Source organism: Halyomorpha halys, unplaced genomic scaffold (genome assembly GCF_000696795.3).
Source record: "Halyomorpha halys isolate HHAL.00 unplaced genomic scaffold, Hhal_1.1 Scaffold68.1, whole genome shotgun sequence".
NCBI lineage: Eukaryota > Metazoa > Arthropoda > Insecta > Hemiptera > Pentatomidae > Halyomorpha > Halyomorpha halys.
Window position 1 is genome coordinate 2,122,724 of NW_027116161.1, and position 24,311 is coordinate 2,147,034.

Sequence of the window (24,311 nt, forward strand, 5' to 3'; positions counted from 1 at the left end):
ATATACTCAATCAGCAATTTTACTCAATTTTTAAAAACCTTGACCTATCTCAACATCTCTTATACAGCTGAAACAGATGAAAAAACTATCAGCCAATTCAAAAGCATTATGACTCATTACATAACACAAGAATAGCGAACTGTACAAGTTAAGGAAGGGGTAATATTAGTAACAGAACATACCTAAGAATAAGAATTCTAGGTTCAACAGACACACAAGTGTTATAAATGCCAGTATGTTTAATAGATGACCATAAAGTTTAATACAGAGAATACCTATAACCATAAATATATGGTATCCGTCAAAATATCAACACATTCTATTAATTAATTTATTACTATCAGCAGAGTAAACATTTTTGACTCTTTTAAAAATTACCAAAGCAGTGGTTAGATTAGATTATTAATTCACATACCTGTACTATTAAAGAATTTTAAAAACTCAATCTCAATATATGTTTGCAGATCGATTTCTTCATTACTAGAACCATACTTATTAGAGGACATCATTATGAGATTAAGATAATGTATAACAGTTTACATACAGAGTTTGGGTCAATTTTATTCTGTAGCTTAGTTTATCATGAGATCAGAGTAATTCAAGGCTAATGGATAGGATACAAGAGGCCCAGTTTTTTTATTTAAAGTTTGCCAAGTGTTGAAGAATATTCATAGAAAAAGATGGCTATGCATATATCCATTAAACATAAAATATACACAATTTTTGAAATTATCATTAACTATGAATACAATAATTAATATACAACACTAGTGATCTCATAGTCAAACAATAAAGATATTGTTGAGGCCAACATATGGTCCACAAATCGATTATTGGAACATGTGATTTTTATTAAGTCGAAAACACAAAGCAACTACTCTCTGTTGTTTTTTGTACTGAGGAATAGACAGATGACATCTAACCGTCTCAGTGTGCCCACACATATCGTCTCCTTTGTCTACTCACTACGCACTCGTAGCTGCCAGCATCCTGGCCATCTCCGTCATCTACATCATTTTACGCACGGCGGGCGGACTACTTTGACTCATCCTCCAAGAGACCAAGGCAGGCGGATGTACGTCCTTTTGTCGATCTACTTCCACGAGAATATCCACTCAGAACAACCACAACCGGGGCCCCACCAATCACCGGTGATATAAGACTTTTTCTCTCTCTTTTGTCTAATTCATTTAATTTTGTAATAGTTTTAAGCTTTCTTTTTTTTCTAGTTTGTGTATTTTTAAATATTTTGTGTTCCTTTTATTATGTTCACTTATTTAAAAATACAAAAATAACAAAATTCGGCGATTCTTTTCTTTTCACAGTTGGACTAGTAAAGGTTCGTTTTGAACCCCTACCCGCCGTAACAGATATTATATAAGGGATTTCTAATGTTAATATTGCAAATCTAGATCAAAACAATAGTAATTATTGAATAAAAAATTACTATAATTTATCAACTATTCATTAGAACACAATAGACATTATTATCTTCATGTCACCAGTCATTACCATTTTTATTTTTTGCTGATATTGAAATTTCTTTGGAGAACTGATTCATTCATACATACATAAATACGCATGCACAATCACACAATGCACGCACGCACACTTATTGTAATAGATTACCAGTATGGCTTACAACGTAGATTTACCACCAATATTAACATATTATAGAACTAAGTACCAGCCGAACGATGTGTTTCTGGAACCAGAAAAATAAATAACTATAGTTTAAATTATTATCTTTCAAATTACTATACTTTCCCCCCATGCACATTCTACTTTGAAAAATTAACATATTTTATATCCACCCTTGTAGATCCTACTGAAGGTCCAAGCTAAGTCGTAAAGTGGGTGAGACTGATATTTTAGGTGATGGAATAAGAAGTGAAACAAAATATTATATTTTTATTGTATAAAAATATTATGTAACTGAAAATCTTAGTAGAGATAAGGCATTTAGGGGCAGATGAAAATACAAAGTATGAGCTGGAGTGTAATAACTCTCCATCATTATTTATTTATAAATCTAAACTGAATTTTTATATTTTTCAGTTATGAGTTTTTAATGAATTTCAATCATAATTAATACCTGAATACTGGATTGATATTAGATCTGCATGGTCACTCCAGAGTATTTTAAATGTGTTTTCAAGACCAACTTGATCCTCAACTGTTTGTCCTTTCTTTAATATTGTAAGTCTCTGCAGACAAAAAAGTTATAAATGGATTTTAAATAAAATTCACACAGTTCGTTACACTAAATTTATCTGTATTTCTTTTTCCAATATGATTCAGAGGAAAACTATCCCATAAGCAAAAGGCATCATACGAAAATTAAAGAGGCCTCCTAGGGATAAAATAATAAGAAAAAACTTTGTTTTTTTATTGACCAATGGTATCTTTTCTTTTTTCAAAGAAACTACTCTGGAAATGGTATTGCAAAAATCCTTTGAACACAACTACGATTTTCAGAACAAATGATCATTCCTGATTGTAGAATCATGTAATTTTTTGATTATTAATACCACTTTTATGCAGTAAAACATTTAGAGGTTGAGGGAAAGAGGTTATGAAGAAAAAGAAAAGGTCTGCTAAGTGTTGATTCCAAGGTGTGTTTACCAAAACCTTTTACTGGAAAAATTGAAGGCATAGTTATAATAGGAGATGATATATATTTAATAATCTTTTAGTTATAATAGGAGATGACAAATTTTATATATATATATACACACATACACAAATAACTATAAACACAAACACTCATATATATTTAATAATCTTTTAGTTATAATAGGAGATGACAAATTTTATATATATATATACACACATACACAAATAACTATAAACACAAACACTCATATATATTTAATAATCTTTTAGTTATAGAATAAATGACAAAATATTCAAATAATCTTCCTACTTCTAAAATACAATGACGCTATAATCAACAAAGATAATTACTCTATAAGCTAGTTTACAATTGAGGTAAAAAGTCCTATGAGTTCTAATAACATCCATTATTTTTTATAATTATCTTTATAAAAAAGAATTGATAAACATATCTATAGTAAAATTAAATCAATAAGTGTTAACTGTTGCCATGAAAAGTAAAAAGACATAGGAAGTTGGACAATGAAAAATTAACATTGTGAAAAAAAGATTTGTATAAATTGCATAATTGTGTAAAGAAAATATAATTATTTTAGTGGCTAAGGAAAAATGTGCATATTTTGTATTTAAAAAGTTATAATTTATTTCATAATTTTAAATTAAGAATTATTACCATTTATAAATGAAGAAAGTTTTTGAAAGATAGGGTTATTGGATGTATTAATTAGCTAGCTTAATGCATATATACTGATAAATAACATTTATTTGATCAATTGTATGTTATAAATACACATATGTTACATTTCATAATTTTAAATAATTGAATTAGTGCTATTTTGAGGTAAAGTTTTCTCAAAGACATTAGAACAATACTATCTATATAAAACAAATATGGATGCATGCATTTATTTGATATGATACACCGACCACAAGAGCTTATAAAACTTAATATTTTATGTGAATTAAGTTTTCTAAAGGTTCAAAATTTAATTAACACTCATATTTTAATTTAAAAGACTAACAAGGTTGTAATGAGAAATAAAATACTTTAAATTGTTGAAATATTTAAAATGACACCAGGCATTGAGTTGACAAAGTTCAGTTGACCACCAGTTCTTAGAAAATGATGTGCACTTTTTAAGTCCAAGTAGATTGTCTCTTAAAGAGGGTATGGATAAATTTCAACCAATTCCTGCCTCCTTTGAGATTTTCCCATAAAATTCCTTACATCTGGTACCTTTTTTAACTTTATATATATACAGGGTAACTACAAGAGCCTGTCAGACGAAAACCCTGACTTTTCCTCACCTTAAATAAAATTCCTTACCCTTCCCTAAATAGAAGAGAAAAGAAAAAATTGAAAAAAAAATGTTAATATTAATATTTTAATAATCCTGCTTCCTATAGACCTATTAGCTCATATGCAATCCTCTCAAAAATTTTTGAAAAAATCCTCCTAAAACGTATCCTCTCTAAAGTTGAATCACAGAGTTTTCCCACATATCAATTTGGATTCTGCCCTAGGCACTCTATAGTTCAACAAGGCCTTAGAGCCATTGACAATGTCTCTTCAGCTCTTGAAAAGAAACAATACTGCTCGGGTGCCTTTCTGGACATAGCGCAAGCTTTTGAGCGGGTAAGGCATGCCGGATTGCTTTTCAAGCTCAAGTCCATATTACCTCAAACCTTATACCTTATCCTCCACTCCTAACTCTCAAATCGCTCCTTTTAAGTTTGCAGAGGTTCTGAGTACTCAAATATCTATCGGTCAAGGCAGGAGTTCCCCAAGGCAGTGTCTTGGGTCCTGTTCTCTACATCCTCTTCACTGCTGACATTCCCATCAATCTATACACATTCTGGCAACATTCGCCAATGATACAGCTATCCTATCCTCCCATCCTGATCCTGTAACAGCCTTATCAAATCTCCAAACACACCTCACCCAGGTTGAGCAATGGTGCAATAAATGGCGGATAAAAGCTAATGAATCAAAATGCACCTATGTGACTTTTACCCTTCGCCCACATGTTCTTTTTAATAATATTTCTTTACCTAGATCCGACACATTGCGATATCTTGGATTCATTTTAGACAAAAGACTCACCTAGAACCAACATACTAAAATTAAAAGACAATAACTCAACAGACGAGTCAGCCAACAACACTGAATGCTCAGCAGGACCTCTCATCTCTCACTAGAAAACAAACTTCTGATTGATAAAACTATACTCAGACAAATCTGGACTTGAACTTTGGGGAACAGCTAAACCGTTGAACATCAAACGTATCCAATCCTTTCAATACGAAATCCTTAGAACCATAGTCAATGCACCCTATTACGTTTCCAACAGAACACTAAACTATGACCTTCATATTCCTTTTGTCCTTGACCTCATACCAACCAAATTCTCAAAATTCCACATAAACCTTTCTAATTATACTAATCCTTTGGTTCAATCCTGATCTAGTTCCACCTATCCCTACAATCCACCTCGAAGGTTGAAATGGCAGTGGCCAAGAGACGTATTGTTAAAAAAAAATGGACAATTGGAGTTCTGGCAATGGTCAGATGCTCCATTCAAACTGAGTGTTTGCAGCTTTAGCGCACTTGCTCAACCTCCACTGGCTCATTACCAATGATGCGGTGAGAGGGATGCGCTGGGATCTCAACGAGCTCTGCTCTACCCCTCAACGTAAGGAATAGAGTGGGCTCAGGGATCCTCAGTCGACTGTGTTATATTGTATATAAGAGTGTAAATGTGACTAGAAATTGTTTTATTTATTTATTTTTTCATGACCATAGTTTGGTTATGTTAATTTTCTTTATCCTTCGGTTTGTATATATTTAGACAGAGATTTTATTTATTTTTATATACTCTTTTTTTTTTCATTTATTTTTTTACTTTTATTCTTAAGTTATTTTATTTTAGTATGAATGTGATCAGTCATCACTATTACCTGTTGCCCAAAACGTGGCAGACTGTAATAACTATCGATAAATAAAGTTTTGAAATATAAAAAAAAATAACAATATTTATTAACAGATCAAACTCACTATCAAGAATCAGTTACAAAATATATCTGTTGAAATATTAAATACTTATAATATTACATAGCATTTAAAAATTAAAAAAAGTAATATATACTTTTTTTTTATATTTTAGAGCACTATAATCATAAAGAAAAAAGGAAAAGGAAATTTCTAAAAACTACACTATTTTTATACAGATTCACTCTCTTCATATACAGGGTCTCCCACTATACAGTCTCCAGTTCTTCTCTAGTTAACTGAGGAAGTTTTTTTTGTCTGATAAGTCCTGAAGCCAAATCACCAAAAACTCAAACAATTTTTCACTAAATTGTTTCTAAATTGAATTTCCCATAAGGATCCGTCATAATTGGGGCATTTTTAACTGAGATCATTTATCTTGACAGCCATTTTAGCCTCCTCAGTCTGTTGAGTAAACTCAATTTATGATTACGGATTCTTATGATAAACTGAATTCTAAAATAATTTCATTTTCTAACTTTGTTCAATTTTCCTTACCATTAGTAGGTTAATTGTCAAAACATAAAAAAAATTGTTTGCAATTTTTGACAGTTTTTGCCTTCATGATGGGAGGGATCAAAAACATGCACAATGGAAATTTGTGGTGAAATTTTATTTTCTATCATAATTTGTATAAATAAAAAAATTACACTATTCCTTTTAAACTTCCTCAGTTAAGTGTGCTAGAGAAGAACTGGAGACTGTATAGTGGGACAACCTGTATATAAAGAGAGTGAATCTGTATAAAAATAGTGTAGTTTTTAGAAATTTCATTTTCCTTTTTTCTTTATTATTATAGTGCTCTAAAATATATAAAAAAAAGTGTATATTACTTTTTATTTTTTTAAATGCTATGTAATATTATAATTATTTAATATTTCAACAGATATAATTTGTAACTGATTCTTGATAGTGAGTCTTGATCTGTTAATAAATATTGTTATTTTTTTTTATATTTCAAAACTTTATTTATTAATAGTTATTACAGTCTGCCACATTTTGGGAAATAGGTAATAGTGATGACTGATCACATTCATACTAAAATAAAATAACTTAAGAATAAAAATAAACAAATAAATGAAAAAAAAAACACATAAAAATAAATAAAATCTCTGTCTAAATATATACAAACCGAAGGATAAAGAAAATTAACACAATCAAACTATGGTCATGAAAAAATAAATAAATAAAATAAAATAATAATATAAATAAATAAATAAAACAATCTCTAGTCACATTTACACTCTTATATACAATATTACACAGTCGACTGAGGATCCCTGAGCCCACTCTATTCCCTATGTTGCGGGGTAGAGCAGAGCTTGTTGAGATCCCAGCGCATCCCTCTCACCGCATCATTGGTAATGAGCCAGTGGAGGTTGAACAAGTCATCTGACCATTGCCAGAACTCCAATTGTCCATTTTTTTTTTAACAATAAGTATTTACTTGGCCACTGCCATTTCATCCTTCGAGGTGGATTGTAGGGATAGGTGGAACTAGATCAGTATTGAACCAAAGGATTAGTATAATTATAAAGGTTTATGTGAAATTTTGAGAATTTGGTTGGTATGAGGTCAAGGACAAAAGGAATATGAAGGTCATAGTTTAGTATTTTCAAAATTATTAACAAATATTACCCAATTCCATTTTTAGAGGATGAGGAAAAGATAGAGATATTGGAAATCCCCATGAAAATTAGGCCCATAACTTCAATAAAATCACTATTTTCTTTGGTAAACTTCAGTTTGTGTTCAGCATCCCCAAAAAATCAATGACACTATAACTTTTCACTTTCAGCCCTTTTTTAACTCAGTTTGACAGAATTATAACAAGAAAAGTACACATTGTAAGAACAATTATAACATGAATTGTAGGTAATTTTGTCTTCTTTCTTTTAATATTGTACCATATTTTGTGTTAAATTCTTACTTTGTAAGTTATAAGCCAAAAATTTAAAACCAAAAATGTGATTTTTAGTATTTCTTTAATGATTTCTCACATTTGTTGTAAAAGTTATATTGAATGTTAGATTTGTGAGTAGCACTCCAAGAAAATAAAACTATTACACCAGAACTTCCTCTTTTTTGTTGCATTAAACTTCTTTCAACAACAAGATTACCAGAAACCAAGGATCACAGTAATATTAATGTTAAGATTCCAGGTCTAATAGCATTCTCCAGGACTAGGTAAAAACTATCTCAATCCAATAAGGGTTTGATAGAAAACAATGGGCAGCTATCCATGCATTCAAACATTGTTTGAAAACATTGAACTATTGCATTACTGGAGCAGACTACTTCACATAGTAAGAAAAAATTAATTTAACATAATTTATAGCCAATGTTCTCCTCTTTATTTTAATACAGAACTACCTTTTGCTTATTACTTTGAAAGTTATAAGCCAAAAATAAAAAAAATTATAAGTTTTATTTATTAATTTTTTTTTATAAAGATCTCTCATATTTGCTGAAAACGTTTTTGCTGGACCACATCAGGTTCATATTTAGCATCCCAAAAACATCCAAGTGAGACACTCAAAAATAAATACACCAGAACTTTCCACTTCAAGCCCTTTTTGAACTACATTTGACAAAACTATTGCTAGAAATCCACACATAGTGCATAAGAATTATTAGAACATAAACTGTAGGTAATTTCGTCCTCTTTAATTTAATATTAATTAACCTTTTGGGTTAAATGCCAACTTTACAAGTAAGTTATAAGCCAAAAAAAGATGATTTTTTTTTTTATAATTTCTAAAATTTGTTGAAAAAGGTTTTGTTTGACAACATTAAATTCATTTGTAGCATTCCAAAAACATAAAATAAGCCACTGAAAAAAATTAAAAAAGAACATTGCACCACTTCAAGCCTTTTTTGAATTTCATTTGACTTGACTATATTGTAAGAACCAAAAATTGAACAAAAAAAAATAAAAACATGAATTGTTGGTAATTGCACCTCTTATAATAGAGTAATAATATGGTAATACTGGATTATTGTTTGCTTAAAACGTTAGTAATTTTTTTCATTTTTAGTGTTGTTGTTTTTTTTTTTTTTATGATTTCTCTAATTCCTGAAACAAATTTTGTTGTATGTCAGTCAGCTTTGTGTATAGCATCCCAAAAAATTAAATAAGCCACTAAAACCAACTACACTAGAACATTTCTGTACAAACTACATACCCAGTACCTAATATGTCAAAAGGATTCCAAATGGTTGTAACTAATAGCATATATAGCAAATTATTGTACTTATCAAAAAAATTTACATCCGGTTTCATGTAAAGAGCATGACAATATTCATTTCATATTCACCTGCTAATTAGCCTGATTAAATAAATGTGAACTTTTGATTTGTTTAGTATTATACAATTTATTTCTCTTACTGTTGTTATCTAGAAATAAAAATAGGTAGCAGAATAAATAAAAATTGAAAAATAAAGGTAAAGTAGCTAGTTGGTTTAGAAACTTATGTAAATTTTTCTTCAGAATTTTAAAATTTGAACATGAATTTGAAATTCTCAAATTAAGCAGTTAGTATAAAACTGCAGGTGATAAAGATTTGTTTCTACTAGGTTTATCTAATTGAAATATTTGAACTATACCTCATGAAACAATGAAGACTTGAGTACGAACCCCCAAGATTTTTTTTTTTAAATTAGGTATAACTACTCAGGCCCTTTTGGCTATCCATAACTGATCAGTGTACCAGACAAGGGCTTAATTCTCTTGTTTATAATTCTCGGTTCATTTTATTCTGAGTGCATCATTTCAAGCCTCATTTAGTTGAGTGATTTTGAGCACAAGTTCCATGCTCTTATTGCTTCAGTGGCAGCAGGAAAAAACATTTTTTTACAAGACCACAATAAGGAATTAACTTCCAACAATCATGTTCATTGAGGTGCTTCATCTGAGTATTTTAATCCAGGATCATAATTAAACATTGGACCTCTTTTGTTATTATGAGTGTTTTCCTTCCAGGACAGAAGGAATTAAATTTCCATTTAAAAGAGAAGAGTAATAAACTAATTTTCTTAAGATTAATGTTGAGTCCTTGTTTCAAATATCATATCCATGTAATAAATAGACAAAGCTTTCTTGAATTAGATAAATCAGTATGGTACACTTACTTAAGGGGACTGCTACTAAGGGGTTACATCTGTAAATTCTAATTTCTAGATTTCTAGATGGTAATCTCAAAGATAGTAACTATACTATTAAATCCCGAACTCTAGAACCCAATAATACATTGAAAATATCACAAACACCCGATATGCATATGTTGAAAAATAATTACCAGCTAAACCATATTGATTAATATGAGAAAGTCCATTTTCTATTCATCTAAAAGTTTTATTTTATTCATCTTAGTACCAAAAAATAACTTATAACAACTAAACTAGATTAGTATTAGTATTATAAAAACACAAAAAGTACCTGTAAAATATATGTAAGATTGGCTCGAGCCAATAAAGATTGCACCACGTTAGTCCTGTCCAAGCAGTCAATACAATTTGTCCTGAATACACCTTCCTGCTGGGATATCTAGAATTAAAAAGAGTTGATATCAAGGATTTTTACAATGATATACCTTTCATTGAAATTAATAATAATCAAGGAAATAGTCATAATTAACTTTCCCAGAATATGATTTTCAAAAAAGAACAAAATTTTAAACATATGAAAGATCAATTTATATGTTCCCCATTCATGTATAGAAAAAACAGATTACAGAAAGCCATTGACTTTTTCACACAACTGGTTTCTGAAAATGTGTGCAAAAGTTGAATGATCAAAATCAGAAGGATTTTAAAAAAATATGTACTCCAATTGTTTTTTAAAGTACTTAATTATCGATATATGCATAATGAAGTTGTAGAGGCACATTTAAGTAGTCTCAGGAAGTAAAAAATAAATAAATAAATAATTTGACAAGAATTAGTAGAATACAACCCCTCTTTTATTTATTTATTTTTCATATCTTGAAAAATATTTCAAAACATATTGTGACTTTTCCTTTTAAGTCTTGACATTCTAATCAACTTCTTCCTTACTTTCATTGTTGTTCAATTAAGAAAGAGGTATATACATATGTCATAGACTTTAGTGAAAACACTTTTGGATGTTAGATTTGCTTAGAAAACTATAATTTGCAAAGTTTGATGTAAATCTGTTCATTAGTCAATTTTCTATAAGCTTGTAAACGTTTTGACTATACAAAACCTAAATCTGTTCATTAGTTAATTTTCTATAAACTTATAAACGTTTTGACTATACAAAACCTGCAATAAAGGAAGTAAGACATCATCCCTTGTCATTACAGCTGTCCTAGTGTTATCTTTCCCCTTTCTGTGTTGCTTATTCTATTCAGAGATTAATCTTAAAAGTAGTGGATTATTTTGTGTAGTCCCAATTCATAAAATTTAGTAACTATAAATCTTTTACTAGTTTGAAAATTTCTTAAAATGATCAACAGCATATGCAATTGAAGGGCGAAGGTGAAGAGTAATAAACTAAAAAATAACTAACTTCCTTGAACATCGAGTTTACAGTAGACCCGAACAAAATTTATTTGAAATAACATTTTAAAAGTTGATCATTAAATAACCTAAACAAATTATTTTTGAAATAATTCATTCTATAATTTTACTCGAATCTTGTTTTTAAATGATTATTTCACAAAATGTTATTTCATGTTGGGTAAAATAATTGTTTCCGAATTTAAAATTTTGACAAGGATTAAATTAAGTTTATTTTAGACAGTCAAGAGTAAATGTCATGAAGCCATTATATAGTTTACACCATTGTTGCTGGTTTTGCAGGCATAATTATTTCCAGAAAACCTTTATGTCAACTCTTTACTTTAACACATGAGTCTCCAATGCTATTTATTAAGTTCTATATATTATAATTATGAGAGATAGTTGACCGTGGATGATGAATGAGGAGAAGATGGTTGGGGGTGCGGTCAATGAAAAACACAAACAAGTTCGATTAACTTATTTTAATCTAAACCAATCTTTAAATATTAAAGCAGATATCCAAGCATTTTTATTTTATTTCTGGTACTGACTGGAAGCAAAACTTTCTCTTCCTCTTTAAGTGCTCTAGGATTTTCTGCTTAGTGAATTAAACATAATTTCAACTTCAAATCACCAGGTAAGTTTTTCACCAAGAAACAGCAGTCAATTTTTGGAAGGTTTATGTATATTCTTGACCTGTTTACGAGGTAAAAAACACCTGATTAAAGCAAAAAATTCACAGATTTTAAAACGTTTAATTTTATCTCTTGATAATAACAGGATGTCTTAAGGTAATTCCTTGAATATTTAGGTGAAATGCCTCTTCCAAGAAAATATAGGGACAAGAATGTGATAAGCCACAATTTTTAAGTCAATAAGTATTTTGTACAAAATGTTATTTTTTTTTTATCTATAAATAATCCAATAAAGATTTCAATACAATCTGGTTGGATACTTTTTGAATATTCTCATATAAATAAGGAAATTTGTTAGGTTTACAATATTCAAATTTATTTTAAATAAAGTCAAAGGACTAAATAATAATTATATTTCAATAAGCATTTTAATAAAATAGACTTTAGGTTTTAAAAAATGTATAAAGCTTTGTCTTACAACTGTTCCATCACCAACAATCATAGTCACTGACATCTGTTCTAAATCATAGGCTAGGCGATCTATGAGAATCTTTAATCTATCATACCGTAGCTTAGAACATTCTCTGTGGAAGTCAAAAGCTTCATACCTGCACAATAAAATGGAAAATATTACAAACAAAATACTCATGTTAAGGTTATTAACACTTATAAAATCATAAAATTTGACATATTAGACCAAGTTCCTTTATTAAGACTTCAAGGACATTCTCACAAATAAAATACTACTACTATACAGGATGTCTAATACAAAATGGTTCAAATGCTTCACTTGACCAAATATAAGACTTGATCAAAAAATCTCAGTGGAGGAAGTTTACTTCTATATGAGGATAAAATGGTCATGGGTTGCTGTCAGTAATAGTATACATACAAATAAGTAAAACTTATTTATTTGTGTCGACATTTTGACCTGAATTTCAGGCCTTTACCAAGGTAGAAAAACTAAAATGAGATAACAACCTTAATGCAGAGAAAAATAAAAAGGAAATAACATACAAACCTGAAAACATAAATAAAAAAAAATTCAGTAGATAGGAGGTAATAATTATGCAAAACAAATGATTAAAAAAAAGTTATTAAAAATTAGACAGTCCTCATGTAAATAAAAAAATATGTAAATATGTTATTGTTAGCATTATAAGACTAATAAAGAGAAAACAAAATGTAATTTACAAGATGTTTTAATCACGTAATTGTTTTGAATTTTAAAAAAGAAATTGTGATACATCAAGTGTTTCGAGTAACCTAAGGTAACCGAAAGTCTGAATTGGATAGGGGCTCCCATAATGCAGGCACTACCAACGCCCCATGTGGCCAACAACAAAAGCACCTCCTCCAGTGCTCTCTGTGGGAGAAGAAGCAGCCTGGCACTAGAGAGCCATCTTTTCTTGCCAACAGTAGTTCCTTTTCTTCACTGCTATCAGCTTTAGTGCAAAATGAGTGAGTAGAAAGACTCTGAAGTGACCCCCTTCCCCCGGAGCAGAGGAGGAGAGAGATCAAGAAATGAAGGAATTATAGAGAAATTAACAAATGAAGAGGGAGTAATTGGATAACGGAGTAAGTCCACCTAATTCATCTTAATTAACATCCATAATCACCACGTCCATATCAACAGTTTTCCATAGCCAAATCATTCTAAAATAATTAACACTTCTAACAATAACTGTTTTATTTCGGCCACCTGTAACTTATACAATAGAATCATGTTTCATTTAATCATTATTTTTATTACATACAGTCCACTAAATCCCACCAGCCAATCAAAAGTGAATGTGCGCCTGGCCTTCAGTAGAAGACGTACTTCATACACATAGGATGAATTTGAGAATTTGTCGTAGATACCTGATAATGGGGTGACACCCCGAAACGTTATTGTTTTTTTTAATGATATTATGATGACTGACAAATAAAGTGCAGTGAATCATTTTTTGAAAGGAGAAAAAAAGCTGATATTCATTTTTTATACCTAAAATACGAATTTTCAGAGCCTGGTCCTTCAATTTTAGTTTATCAAATTTCAATAACTTCGAGATGACTTCACTAATCTACATTAAACTTAGAAGGGGTTAAACAAAATGGAACAAACCATACCTACATAAACAAACAACAACAGAGATATAGCTCTCCAACAGTAGCGGTAATGTTGGATTTGAATAAAATCCTGAAGAGTTATGAATGTATACATGAACGTTTCATTTCAACATTGACAATGAAATAAAATCCTCTAAAACATCAGGTCTAAAAACTTATAATTTAGATTAAAAATCCTCATTTAAGGGTTTTAAAGGACGCTAAAAACGAATCTTCTTTACTTTGATCCTAAAAGAAAATTTTTCACCAACTTTCCTGAAAGTATTTAGTTGTTTTTTTACATAAAGTTTAACCAGAAATATTTTTTCCTATTTTACAAGAAAAAACAAATAAGTAGGTTCATGATGAACTTTAAATCCTTATTTAGAAAAGGTAGAAAACATGTCTTAAGTTTTTTGTCCAAGTACCACCAAATCATTTTCATTGAAATTGGTATTTCCACATCTGTAGCCTCTCCTTGTTAGTAAAAACATATTCAGCAATCTGGAAATCAATTAAATTAGTAAAAATCCATTTCTCCCCTCTTCATAGGTTTAAACCAGTATTACGTGGCAGCAGACTGTTTATTAATTAATTTAAAAGTTCATTAGGATAACTTGGATGGCCAAGTATGTGGCACCACAAACTTAGCATATTCTTGTTGAAAAAAGAGCCAGTTCAAATCCTGCGAACTTTAATTTCATAGCGGAAACTCGGAATAAATTTTGACTTTCCCACTTTGGTTATATGTAGAATAGGTTGGTAATATGTAGGATAATCCCTCTTTCATACCCTAAGTTGGATAACATAAGGAAGCTAAACCCCAAATAAAAAAGTTCATAAACTTTTAAATTTTACAAGTAAATAATACATATTTTCTAATCAAGACACTTTCTCCCTCATTTCAATTTAATAATTTTCTGAATATTGAAGAGAATTTTGGAAAACAAGGAATGACATTTTTGTGATGTTGGGTGTGCAAAATTTCTTTACTTTGTTGTCAGCTTATTCAGAGGACATAGTTTTTCTAAGCTTTTCGTAGCACCCTGAACATGTTTTCCTTTACAATATAGTGCATACACAATAGTTTTATAACAATTAACCACATATAAGTATACAGTTAACTAAGATTCTACTTACTTTAGATCAGGATGATTTGCTTCATTTACTAACTTTCTATAGAACTCTTCCAACTTTCCCTCAGAGCCAGAATGGTCAACCTTACAAAATAAAGTAAAATAATAATAAGAATAATATAAGTAAATATGTCAAATATTTTTGACCTAAAATAATCTGGTGAAACAGATTAAGGGAGGGAAACTTACCCTTTAACATAATACCAACCCTGATGCTTATTTGTCTAGTACCTTAATGTAAAAAGCATTTTGTTTTTTTACTCGAAACTTTTAGATCACTATATTAAAATAAAATGAAAAATAGCTTTACTATTCCAGGACGTAGTTTCTTTAAAATAAATTTTGGATACATTTTATGTAGGCTAGACTAGGGATGGGATATCGATATCGATATTATCGAAATATCGATATTTTGTCTCCGATATCCGATATTTTAATATCGAAATATCGGTTTCTAAAAAAAAAAAAGTCGCACCTTAAAAGTATGTATAAATAAAAGAAATATTGATAATAGTCAATATATTCAGGAGGAAATATAATATGGCAAAGATATTCCGATTTTATTTAATCCAAATATCGATATTTTGTTAAAGAAAATATTCAAGCCTTATAATAGTATTTTGATATTTAATATTGATTATTCATCATATTCATTTCGATATTTGACATTTTTATAATTATTTATTTCTAACGTTAGTAAAAGATTAAGAAAAGTTTATAAAAAGCTAAAAAAACGTATCTCGATATTTTATTTTTATAATTTCATGTTCCTTTCGATATTTTACATTGTTATTAATATTGATATCAAAGATTAGAAACGATATTTTGATATTTCATTAAAAAATATTAAGAAAATCTTATAAAAAGTTTAAAAATAGTTTTCTGATATTTTTAATTGATAAATTCATGTTCATTTCGATATTCTACATTGTTAATATTATCGATATTGAAGATTAGAAAAAATCGAAAAAAAAAAATGTAATTATCAATATAAAATATCGATATTCCTATTTTAAAATCTCTATATAATATTTTAGTCATTTTAAACAATATATCGATATTTCGATAAAATAATATCGGAATATTGATGCTCATATTCCCTATCGATTACAACAATAGGAAATATCGAAATAAATATATACTTATCAAAATAAAATATCGATATTCTATTTTTAAATTTTCTTCAATAAAACAATTATATTTTAGTTTATATTTGTTATGGTTGTCGTGGTGTTGCTTTGTTTCATGGTTATTAAGAGTTTCTTATGTATTTTGATTAGGTATGACATAAAATATGTCTTCCTATGTCTTGCTATGTTATCATTTTATAATTATCATTACTTTAATTCGTTAAATTTTCGATATCGATTTTTCGATATTTTAAAATATCGATATTTTAGTTCCGATATAATACCGATATCGATATTTTAGTTCCGATATAATACCGATATCGATATTGCTATCCGATATCGATATCGATATCAATATCGATATTTTTCTTTCGATATCCCATCCCTAGGCTAGACCAGAGTGGCCATATATAAAATAAACTTAATATAAATAATAATTATAATTCATTGACATAAATAATAATAATAGAAAAATAAAATTCTTTAAATAATTAAAAATAATATGCACATGCATATAATATTCTATTTATTCAGAGCAGAGAATGATGTATGACAGATAGAATAGAGTTTCAGGAAGAGGCAGCTTGGGTTAGAAAGGATTTGTTAAACGCAGCAGTTCAGAGGAGTGGAGAATTAAAGTCATACGGATGAATAAGGAACAGTATATATATATATATACACACTTTTTTCTTTTGCTTTGAACATAGCTGGTGATGAGAAAACTAGCCCTTACGAAACCTGTTCACAAAAACTAAAAAAACAAAATCAGAAAAAACTAATATTTTTTTTCCATTTATACAAGGATAAGTTGCTTTAATTTTTACATTAAAACTGCATAAGAATAATAAAATAAGTTATGATATTTAATTAAAATTGAAATATTCACCTCCATAGGTTATATCATTACCTCTGAAAAAACTTTAAGACCTACTTATGACAATACATGTACCTAGCGTCACTATAAGGTAATGAGCATAATTTAAAAAGACAATACTTTGTGTTTGGTGGGATCAGAAGAGAGCTTTATATAATGAGCTGTTAAATCCTTATTTAACTATTATTACTGAGTGTTACTGATGATAAATATATTTGAATCAAGCTTAGGGTGAAAAACAACCAGAATATCAAAACAGCCAACACAAAATGATTCTGCTTCATGATAATGTAGCAACACAGATTGAGGTGTTTGTTGGGAAATACTTTCGCATGCAGTTTACTCGCTAAATTAGACTCCATCATTCGATTATTATTTATTTACATTGATGGTACATACACTTGCTGAGGAGTGCTTTATGTCTTGTAACATGTACGGAAAGGGCTCAATCTTTTTTTTTTTTTTTTTTGTGTTTGAAATCCACAAATTGTCAGAGTTAAGAAAAATGTGTAGCTCACAATGGGGAATACTTTGAATGAAATGTTATTTATAATTTTCATATATTGAACATGTATAGTAAAATTCTGGTTTCATATTTACATACCTGGTAAATGCACTTAACAACATTAAATATTTTCGGTATAAGGACAATAAAATGAAATCGAGGTGTTAATTTAAGTTGTAACATCAACTTCCTTTAATAAGCAATATGTCTGTAAATAACAATAAAAAATACTCATCTTAATATAAATGGATTTCATGAAAATCAAATAATACTCTTATATTCAAAGGAAAAATTCATACAAGATTAAATATGAATATTAATGAAGATAAAACATTTGATATCCTAAGCGCTTATACCAGGGTACATAAATATGAATTGAGAACATTTGTACAGAAAATATATGTTTGTTGTATGAAAATGAAAAACAATGTTTAATTTGAAATATTGTCTATCACAAGATATACATTTTTCCAAAATCTGACAATGTCCTCACATATCATCACATGGCATCCTCTTCCATGCTGAAAAAATTGCTCTCTTTTGAGGTAAATCAGTCATTGAGCCATTTCTATACATTTTTGTAAGATATGAAGTGATTTGATCCTGCAGTTGATGCTGATGATTTGCCTGCAGTTATCCATGATCTTTTCTGCTTACAATTTTCAAAATATGTCTACTTTTTTATTACAAGGCACAATGTGAGGAAGAAATAACTTTCTTTTGTACCAGGTGGCCAACATTTCACATTTATGCCACCAGTATTGATTTTTCTGCTATCTTTTGTTCAGTTCTTATGGAACTCATTTACTCATCTTCTGGATCTTTCCTATGCCTTTCAAATGCATATTTTTCAATTCTAATATCAACATTGCTACTTTGAATTGCTCAAACCACTCTAAATGCTGTAATTCATCAAGAGAATGCTCACCATAGGCCTCAACAAACGTTCAGTACGATTCTGCTGAGTTTTGTATTTTCAATTCTGATGAGTTTTCTATAAATGATTACAAGTAATAAAAGATGTCTTCCATAGTTTCCAGGTACAAAATTTGTGTTCAACACTGTTAAAACTATGCCATTGCATGAAACTTGCATTTTTAAGAAAGGAATACCTTTATCAGATGTCTAAACGAGAATGTGGAAACAATGATGTGGTTTGATGGTAAATACATTGATGGCTAGTGCCATCTATGCATGAGTTTTGGTTTCATATTTACAGAACTGATATACATACCTATACATATTATTTCATTTAATTAAAAATATACAGTAGGTACATTATTTAATTTAAGAACAACAGGAATATATCAACAGTTAAGGGTAACAGTAATAATGGATTTATTGCTGTGAATATAGATAAAAACAACAATTAAAGAACTAACTTGGGTTAAATTCAAATGACATTACATCTGGTTTGATACTGACCAAATTCACTATAACTTGTCTTCCATAGTCCATCAGCTGTGTTTCAAAATGTTTACTGAAGGCAGCAGTATGATTTTCTTCTTGTATTATTGTAGGGCGTGGTTTTAGTTTCAGATTAGGATACTGCTGCCAGAAGAATGGCATAGAACCTCTTGTCTAAAGAATCATTAAAATAATTAAATTTAATTCTTTAATTACTGTGTTTAATTTAAATCAATAGTAATTTTATTCAAAGAAAAATAATAATTTTTTATTTTCCGACAATAAATTTAAAATAAACTTTTGTATAGATGAATGAAATATGGTCCGGGTGCGGTCAAAAAAAGAACTCAAATAGTAGATGATTATACTATTTTATTGAGCCTAAATTTATTTTATTTGGCTCAATAAAATAGTATAATTATCTACTATTTGAGTTCTTTTTTTGACCGCACCCGGACCGTATTCCATTCATCTTATCATATCTAATTAGTTAATAGCAAAGAAAGCTTACCTGGACAAAACTAGCACGTTCAAATTTCGCCTCAACAATCTGTTCAGTCTCAACAAAGTTTGCAACATTTCCATTTGAGTCTATTCCTCTAGTAAATAGTCTGGTTCCAGCCCTTTCCTTAGATCTTCTGGAGATCAATATGAGACTGAAGGTTTTACCATTTAAAATACAAGATGTAATTGAAAGATCTATTAACTATTAAAGAATAATAAACATAAAATAAAGAATAAAATAACTGTACTACAATAAGTCAAAAATTGTATTATTATGGCATAAATTAAAAAAATAATGTTTAAGGCAACATATCAGTATGTTACAGCTTGTTTCCATCCTATTTCTCTCCTCTCTATCTCTAACATGTCAAAAGTGCTGAAACACTTTGTTCAAAAAACAACTTTCTAACATCCTGAAATACTTCCCCATTAACTCTCTATATCTGGGTTTTGACCAGACAACTCAACACCATTTACTCTTTTAAAAATAATCCACAACATCCAAATCACAATTGAACACCAAGAACTAACGATAGTGATCCTTCTATATTTCTCTATAATAATTAAGGCAGTTGATTATAGCACTCTCCTCAATATCTTTCTGTCCCTAACAGTACTATTAGCTGGTTTAAATCCTGCCTCTCGAATTAAAAATTAAAATCTATACCGCTACAACCCATGAAGGGTCAGGGTTTCAGTACTTTGTAAAGAAGTACTGTTATTAGACCAACAGTTGTGCAAGGTGATTTGGTCAGAATCATGCTCGACCACCAATTTTCTGCCCATCGGGGTTCGAACTCAGGTCTTTGGAGTTAGTAACCACACGCTTAACCCAATGGATACCGCGCTTCCCCTTTCTCTCGAATTGGTCACAATATATAGTTATGCTAGGCCAACCTCTATCCAAGACTTCTCTTCAATGGATTCTACCAAACTGTCTGCTATTTTTATTAACAATCTTCCCTAATCATCTGTTACTCCCAATAATATTTGTAGGTCCTGATATCATATATTGCAGTTATATATTTGTATTTGCTGTATAATAAAATGATTGATGGAGGTTGATTATAACTTATGAGAAATAAGTGAAAATTCTGCAGTTATTTTATCAATTTGAGGCAGTGTAAGGTTTTTCAGTTTTTTTTTTTAAAGAAGTGGTTCCAAGTGGAACTAGTGGTATTAAATATGAAGGTAAGTATTAGACATTTTGAAATTAAATTAGAAGAAAGACCATATCAAATTATATATTAAGGTGGTTCTGTATTGCTTTTATTGCTCGTACTGCTTTTAGACTTCACAACACTCTATCCAATATTTACTCAAAACTAAAAGACCCTATCCTTCTTCTACACTGAACACAAATCGTATACCACATCCCTTGCTACACTCCTAATTGTAATTCTGCTTATATCGGCAAAACCAAAAACCTTTTAAAAGACCGTATCAAACAACACAAATATTCTGTTTCCTCACATAATCATTCTGCCTCAAAATTTTTGGAACATTCCCTTTCTTTAAATCATTCCTTCGATTTTGAAAAAACGTCTATTCCAGCTACAGTTCGTAACCATGACAAAAGGCTCATCTCTGAAAGCTTCTATATCCAATTAGAACCTTCTTCCATCAATTTAAAAACTGTCAAGCACAACTTATCACTAACATATTCGCTAACTATTAATAAATAGTTAATTTATTAAAAAAGTAATTTTTTTTTTTTCGGCCCACTTTGTAACATACTATTTCACTTTTTCTAACACATTTGTCATCATCCTCTTATACGTTTCCTCTTTTTAACTGTTGTTAAATACTTATGACACTTTGTCATCCCTGTAACATATATATATTTTTAACATTTTCTAGAACCATTTGTCGTCAACCTCTCACACGCTTTCCTCTTCTAAATATTTTCTACTTTTTATTTTTTACCCAATTGTAACATTTCCTCTAAAAAAATAATTCGTTATTTCCGTAACATATTTTTTAATTCTGAGTCTGGCCATATGTAGTGCAGAACCCAATTGGTGGTAAGATTTCAAGCTTACAGGTTTGTTTTATGTTTTCTCCTCTTTTTTTTTCCTATCTTTATTTTACCCCCCCCCTCCTTTTCTATTCTTTTCTTAATTTTCCTTATCCAAGTTCTCTTCTAGTATTCTTAGGGAATAGCACAGCAGAAATAAATTTATTTTAATTTCATTTTAGTTAATTAAAATTTTTAACCAAAATTGTTGGTACTTGAGCAACCACTCTAGAATAAGTGCTGTCTGTAGCTAAGGGAGTTAAGCTACATAACTGCAGCGGTGTCTGTTCAAATCCGTCCAAGTAGATCGACTTTCATTTCCTGGCAACCCCACAGAGTGGAATTTGATCATCTCACCATAGTTAGAAAAGGGTGGTAACCTATAGATAACCCTCTATATGTTAGAAATGACGAAGGAGGGAATAAAAACAAAGAAGCACTCTAGAATATATTAAGGTGGATGCTCATAATAATGAGGTATGTTAAATTTGGTTATAACACAGGTATGGTCTTAATCTATAATTAGTCTGAAAATAAATAACTACATAATATAGTTTTGAAAGTTCTTTACTAGTTTTTATTCCTAGCCTTATTAGCTTTTTTCAATGGTAACCTTTCCAAAAATGACCTCTATCTAACTCATCAATCAATATATCTTCCTCATTAAAATAAACGGACGTGTCTGAACATGAATCTTTCCAAGCCCTTCACCAACCCTTCTCCCATTCTATCCTGGTCGTGTTTGGTCAATTTTGTAACCTAAAGTGATCAGTTTATAATAGAAGTATGCTGTACATCCCATCTAGGGGTTCTAGAAATCTCCCTTAAGATTTCTTATACTAAGGATCGAATAAAGAACATATCGTAACAAATACCTTTGCTAGAAAGGAAACCTACAATATATCTAAATAAATGAAAAACATTGGTTTTGTATGTGTAACTTGAAGAAAAAGCTCTCATTGATATCAATACCAAAATTAATTAGTAATGAATTTTATTGATTATTAATTTAGAAAATGATTAGTAGCCATAGCCATGATTAGTATGGCCATTTTATTTGCTAAATATAAAGGATACAACCATGAATGATTGGAAGGCAGAACCGAGAGACACCAGAGTTTTTGGCAAATTCAGACAAAAGATATTCATTCCAAACAAACTTCTGTTCAGCCCTCTGGTACATTGGCATCTATAAATCATATTCCAAGAGGTTATTGTTTAATTTAAATATTATAAAAAATTAAGCAACCTCATAACTTACTTCAAAGAAGTCAGGTGATATATTATGCAATCTCTGAATAGTGTGAGAAAGGTCATAGGAATATGAAAAATAGAAGTGGGGTGTAGCAAGGATGGACTCCAGCATTGATATATACTCCTTTTCAATTCTTTTCTAAAAACGAAATTCCATAATTGTTTAGTTACCATTAAAAAAATGAAAAGTATCTGTGTACAATTTAAATTTTAAAAAACAGAAGGTTTCAACAATATAATCATAAATTTATCTGAGTTATCAAAAAACATACCATTATCAAAATACCAATTTAAAAAAGAAACTTTGCAATATTTATGTTAATAAAAAACAAAATCATTTCTGGCTTTGATGAGAGAATGAAAATTTTGGTGATAAATGTAAAGTGATCAAAAGAAGAACACCACATGAAAAGGACAGCTAAAATTATTTTTAGATAGAAAATGAGGATTTCAGAAAGAATGAAATGCACTAGGACATAACAATTAAAAATGGTTTCAAATAACAAACAATTGTAATTTTATTTAATCATACCTCATGGGATCTAAGGAACAGCAGTGGAAAAACTAAAATTTGAATAACAGAATAAATGAGTGGAGGGGAAATTTTAGGAACTAAAAATAAATTCCCAGAAACATTAAGAAGCTCAGAATAAGATTAAAATTGTTCACTTCCACGAGATTACCTTTTCATTTTAGGCTTCCAGAAAAATAAGAAAGAACGAAAAGTGAATTCATAATTCTTATATATGAATTGTTTATTTTTTTCCAATTACCAAAAACTTAAATTCAATTTTTAAAAAATGTACAAAGTGGAAAGGGAAATATGAATTAAAATATGTAGTGTAAGAAATATGTACAATAAAAATAAAGATCATGAAATATTAAAAAATATGTAAAATTAACATGGTTTAACGTTGCTTAAAATATCATGAAAGATATTTAGGAAGCATAAACACGTATACATAAGTCATAGAAACGAATATGTAAAACATAAAAATCCCATTCTCTACTAATAAAACATTTTTTTAACAGTGTCGGGCAGAAAGTAATTGTAATCACTAATTATAGTCAAATTTTATTGTGACTACTTTGGTTCAACTAGTAATTGTAATTTCGGACCATTATTACAATAACAGTGGTTCATCAAGTAGTTGAAATTATTAATCAAAATTGTAATTACATTTAATTTAAAATTACAGTAATTGGAAAGTAATTGTAATAACTTTTTGCCCAACTCTGTTAAGGACGCATAGGCATTGCGGAAATAAAAAATTAAAATGGTATAAAATTAACTATAGGGTGAAATGTTTTCATATAAAACACATTCTACAAGCTATTTACACATAATCTATTCTTAATGAATCTAAATAAAATTAAATATTTTTATTTATATGAATAATAGCTAAGGCTCATATAATGTAAAATAAAGACTCAAATTTATCAATATTTAACTCTTTGCCTATTATAATAGTTCTAACAAAGAAAGATTTAATGTAGTGAGAAAAATTAAATTAATGAAAGATGTACGTATGATTGTAAGTATTAAAAAAAAATTATTAAATTTCTTTT

General features: G+C 29.3%; 1 protein-coding gene across 3 annotated transcripts in view; it reads right to left on the minus strand.

Annotated features, from left to right (window-relative positions):
• The window catches only part of LOC106692712 (phosphatidylinositol-3-phosphatase SAC1), a 51,725-nt gene that overhangs the window by 18,741 nt on the left and 8,673 nt on the right, over nucleotides 1-24,311 (minus strand). For 2 of the 3 annotated variants that reach the window (XM_014438815.2, XM_067053029.1), the window contains exons 4-11: nucleotides 22,750-22,881; nucleotides 22,566-22,677; nucleotides 19,479-19,666; nucleotides 18,986-19,141; nucleotides 15,056-15,135; nucleotides 12,303-12,432; nucleotides 10,105-10,212; nucleotides 2,096-2,207 (exon numbers count right to left, since the gene is read on the minus strand). In XM_014438815.2, coding sequence (XP_014294301.1) covers nucleotides 2,096-2,207; nucleotides 10,105-10,212; nucleotides 12,303-12,432; nucleotides 15,056-15,135; nucleotides 18,986-19,141; nucleotides 19,479-19,666; nucleotides 22,566-22,677; nucleotides 22,750-22,881 — 1,018 coding nt within the window. Of the gene's footprint in view, nucleotides 1-2,095; nucleotides 2,208-10,104; nucleotides 10,213-12,302; nucleotides 12,433-15,055; nucleotides 15,136-18,985; nucleotides 19,142-19,478; nucleotides 19,674-22,565; nucleotides 22,678-22,749; nucleotides 22,882-24,311 lie in introns of all 3 variants that reach the window. The other variant, XM_067053028.1, reaches the window with a different exon arrangement.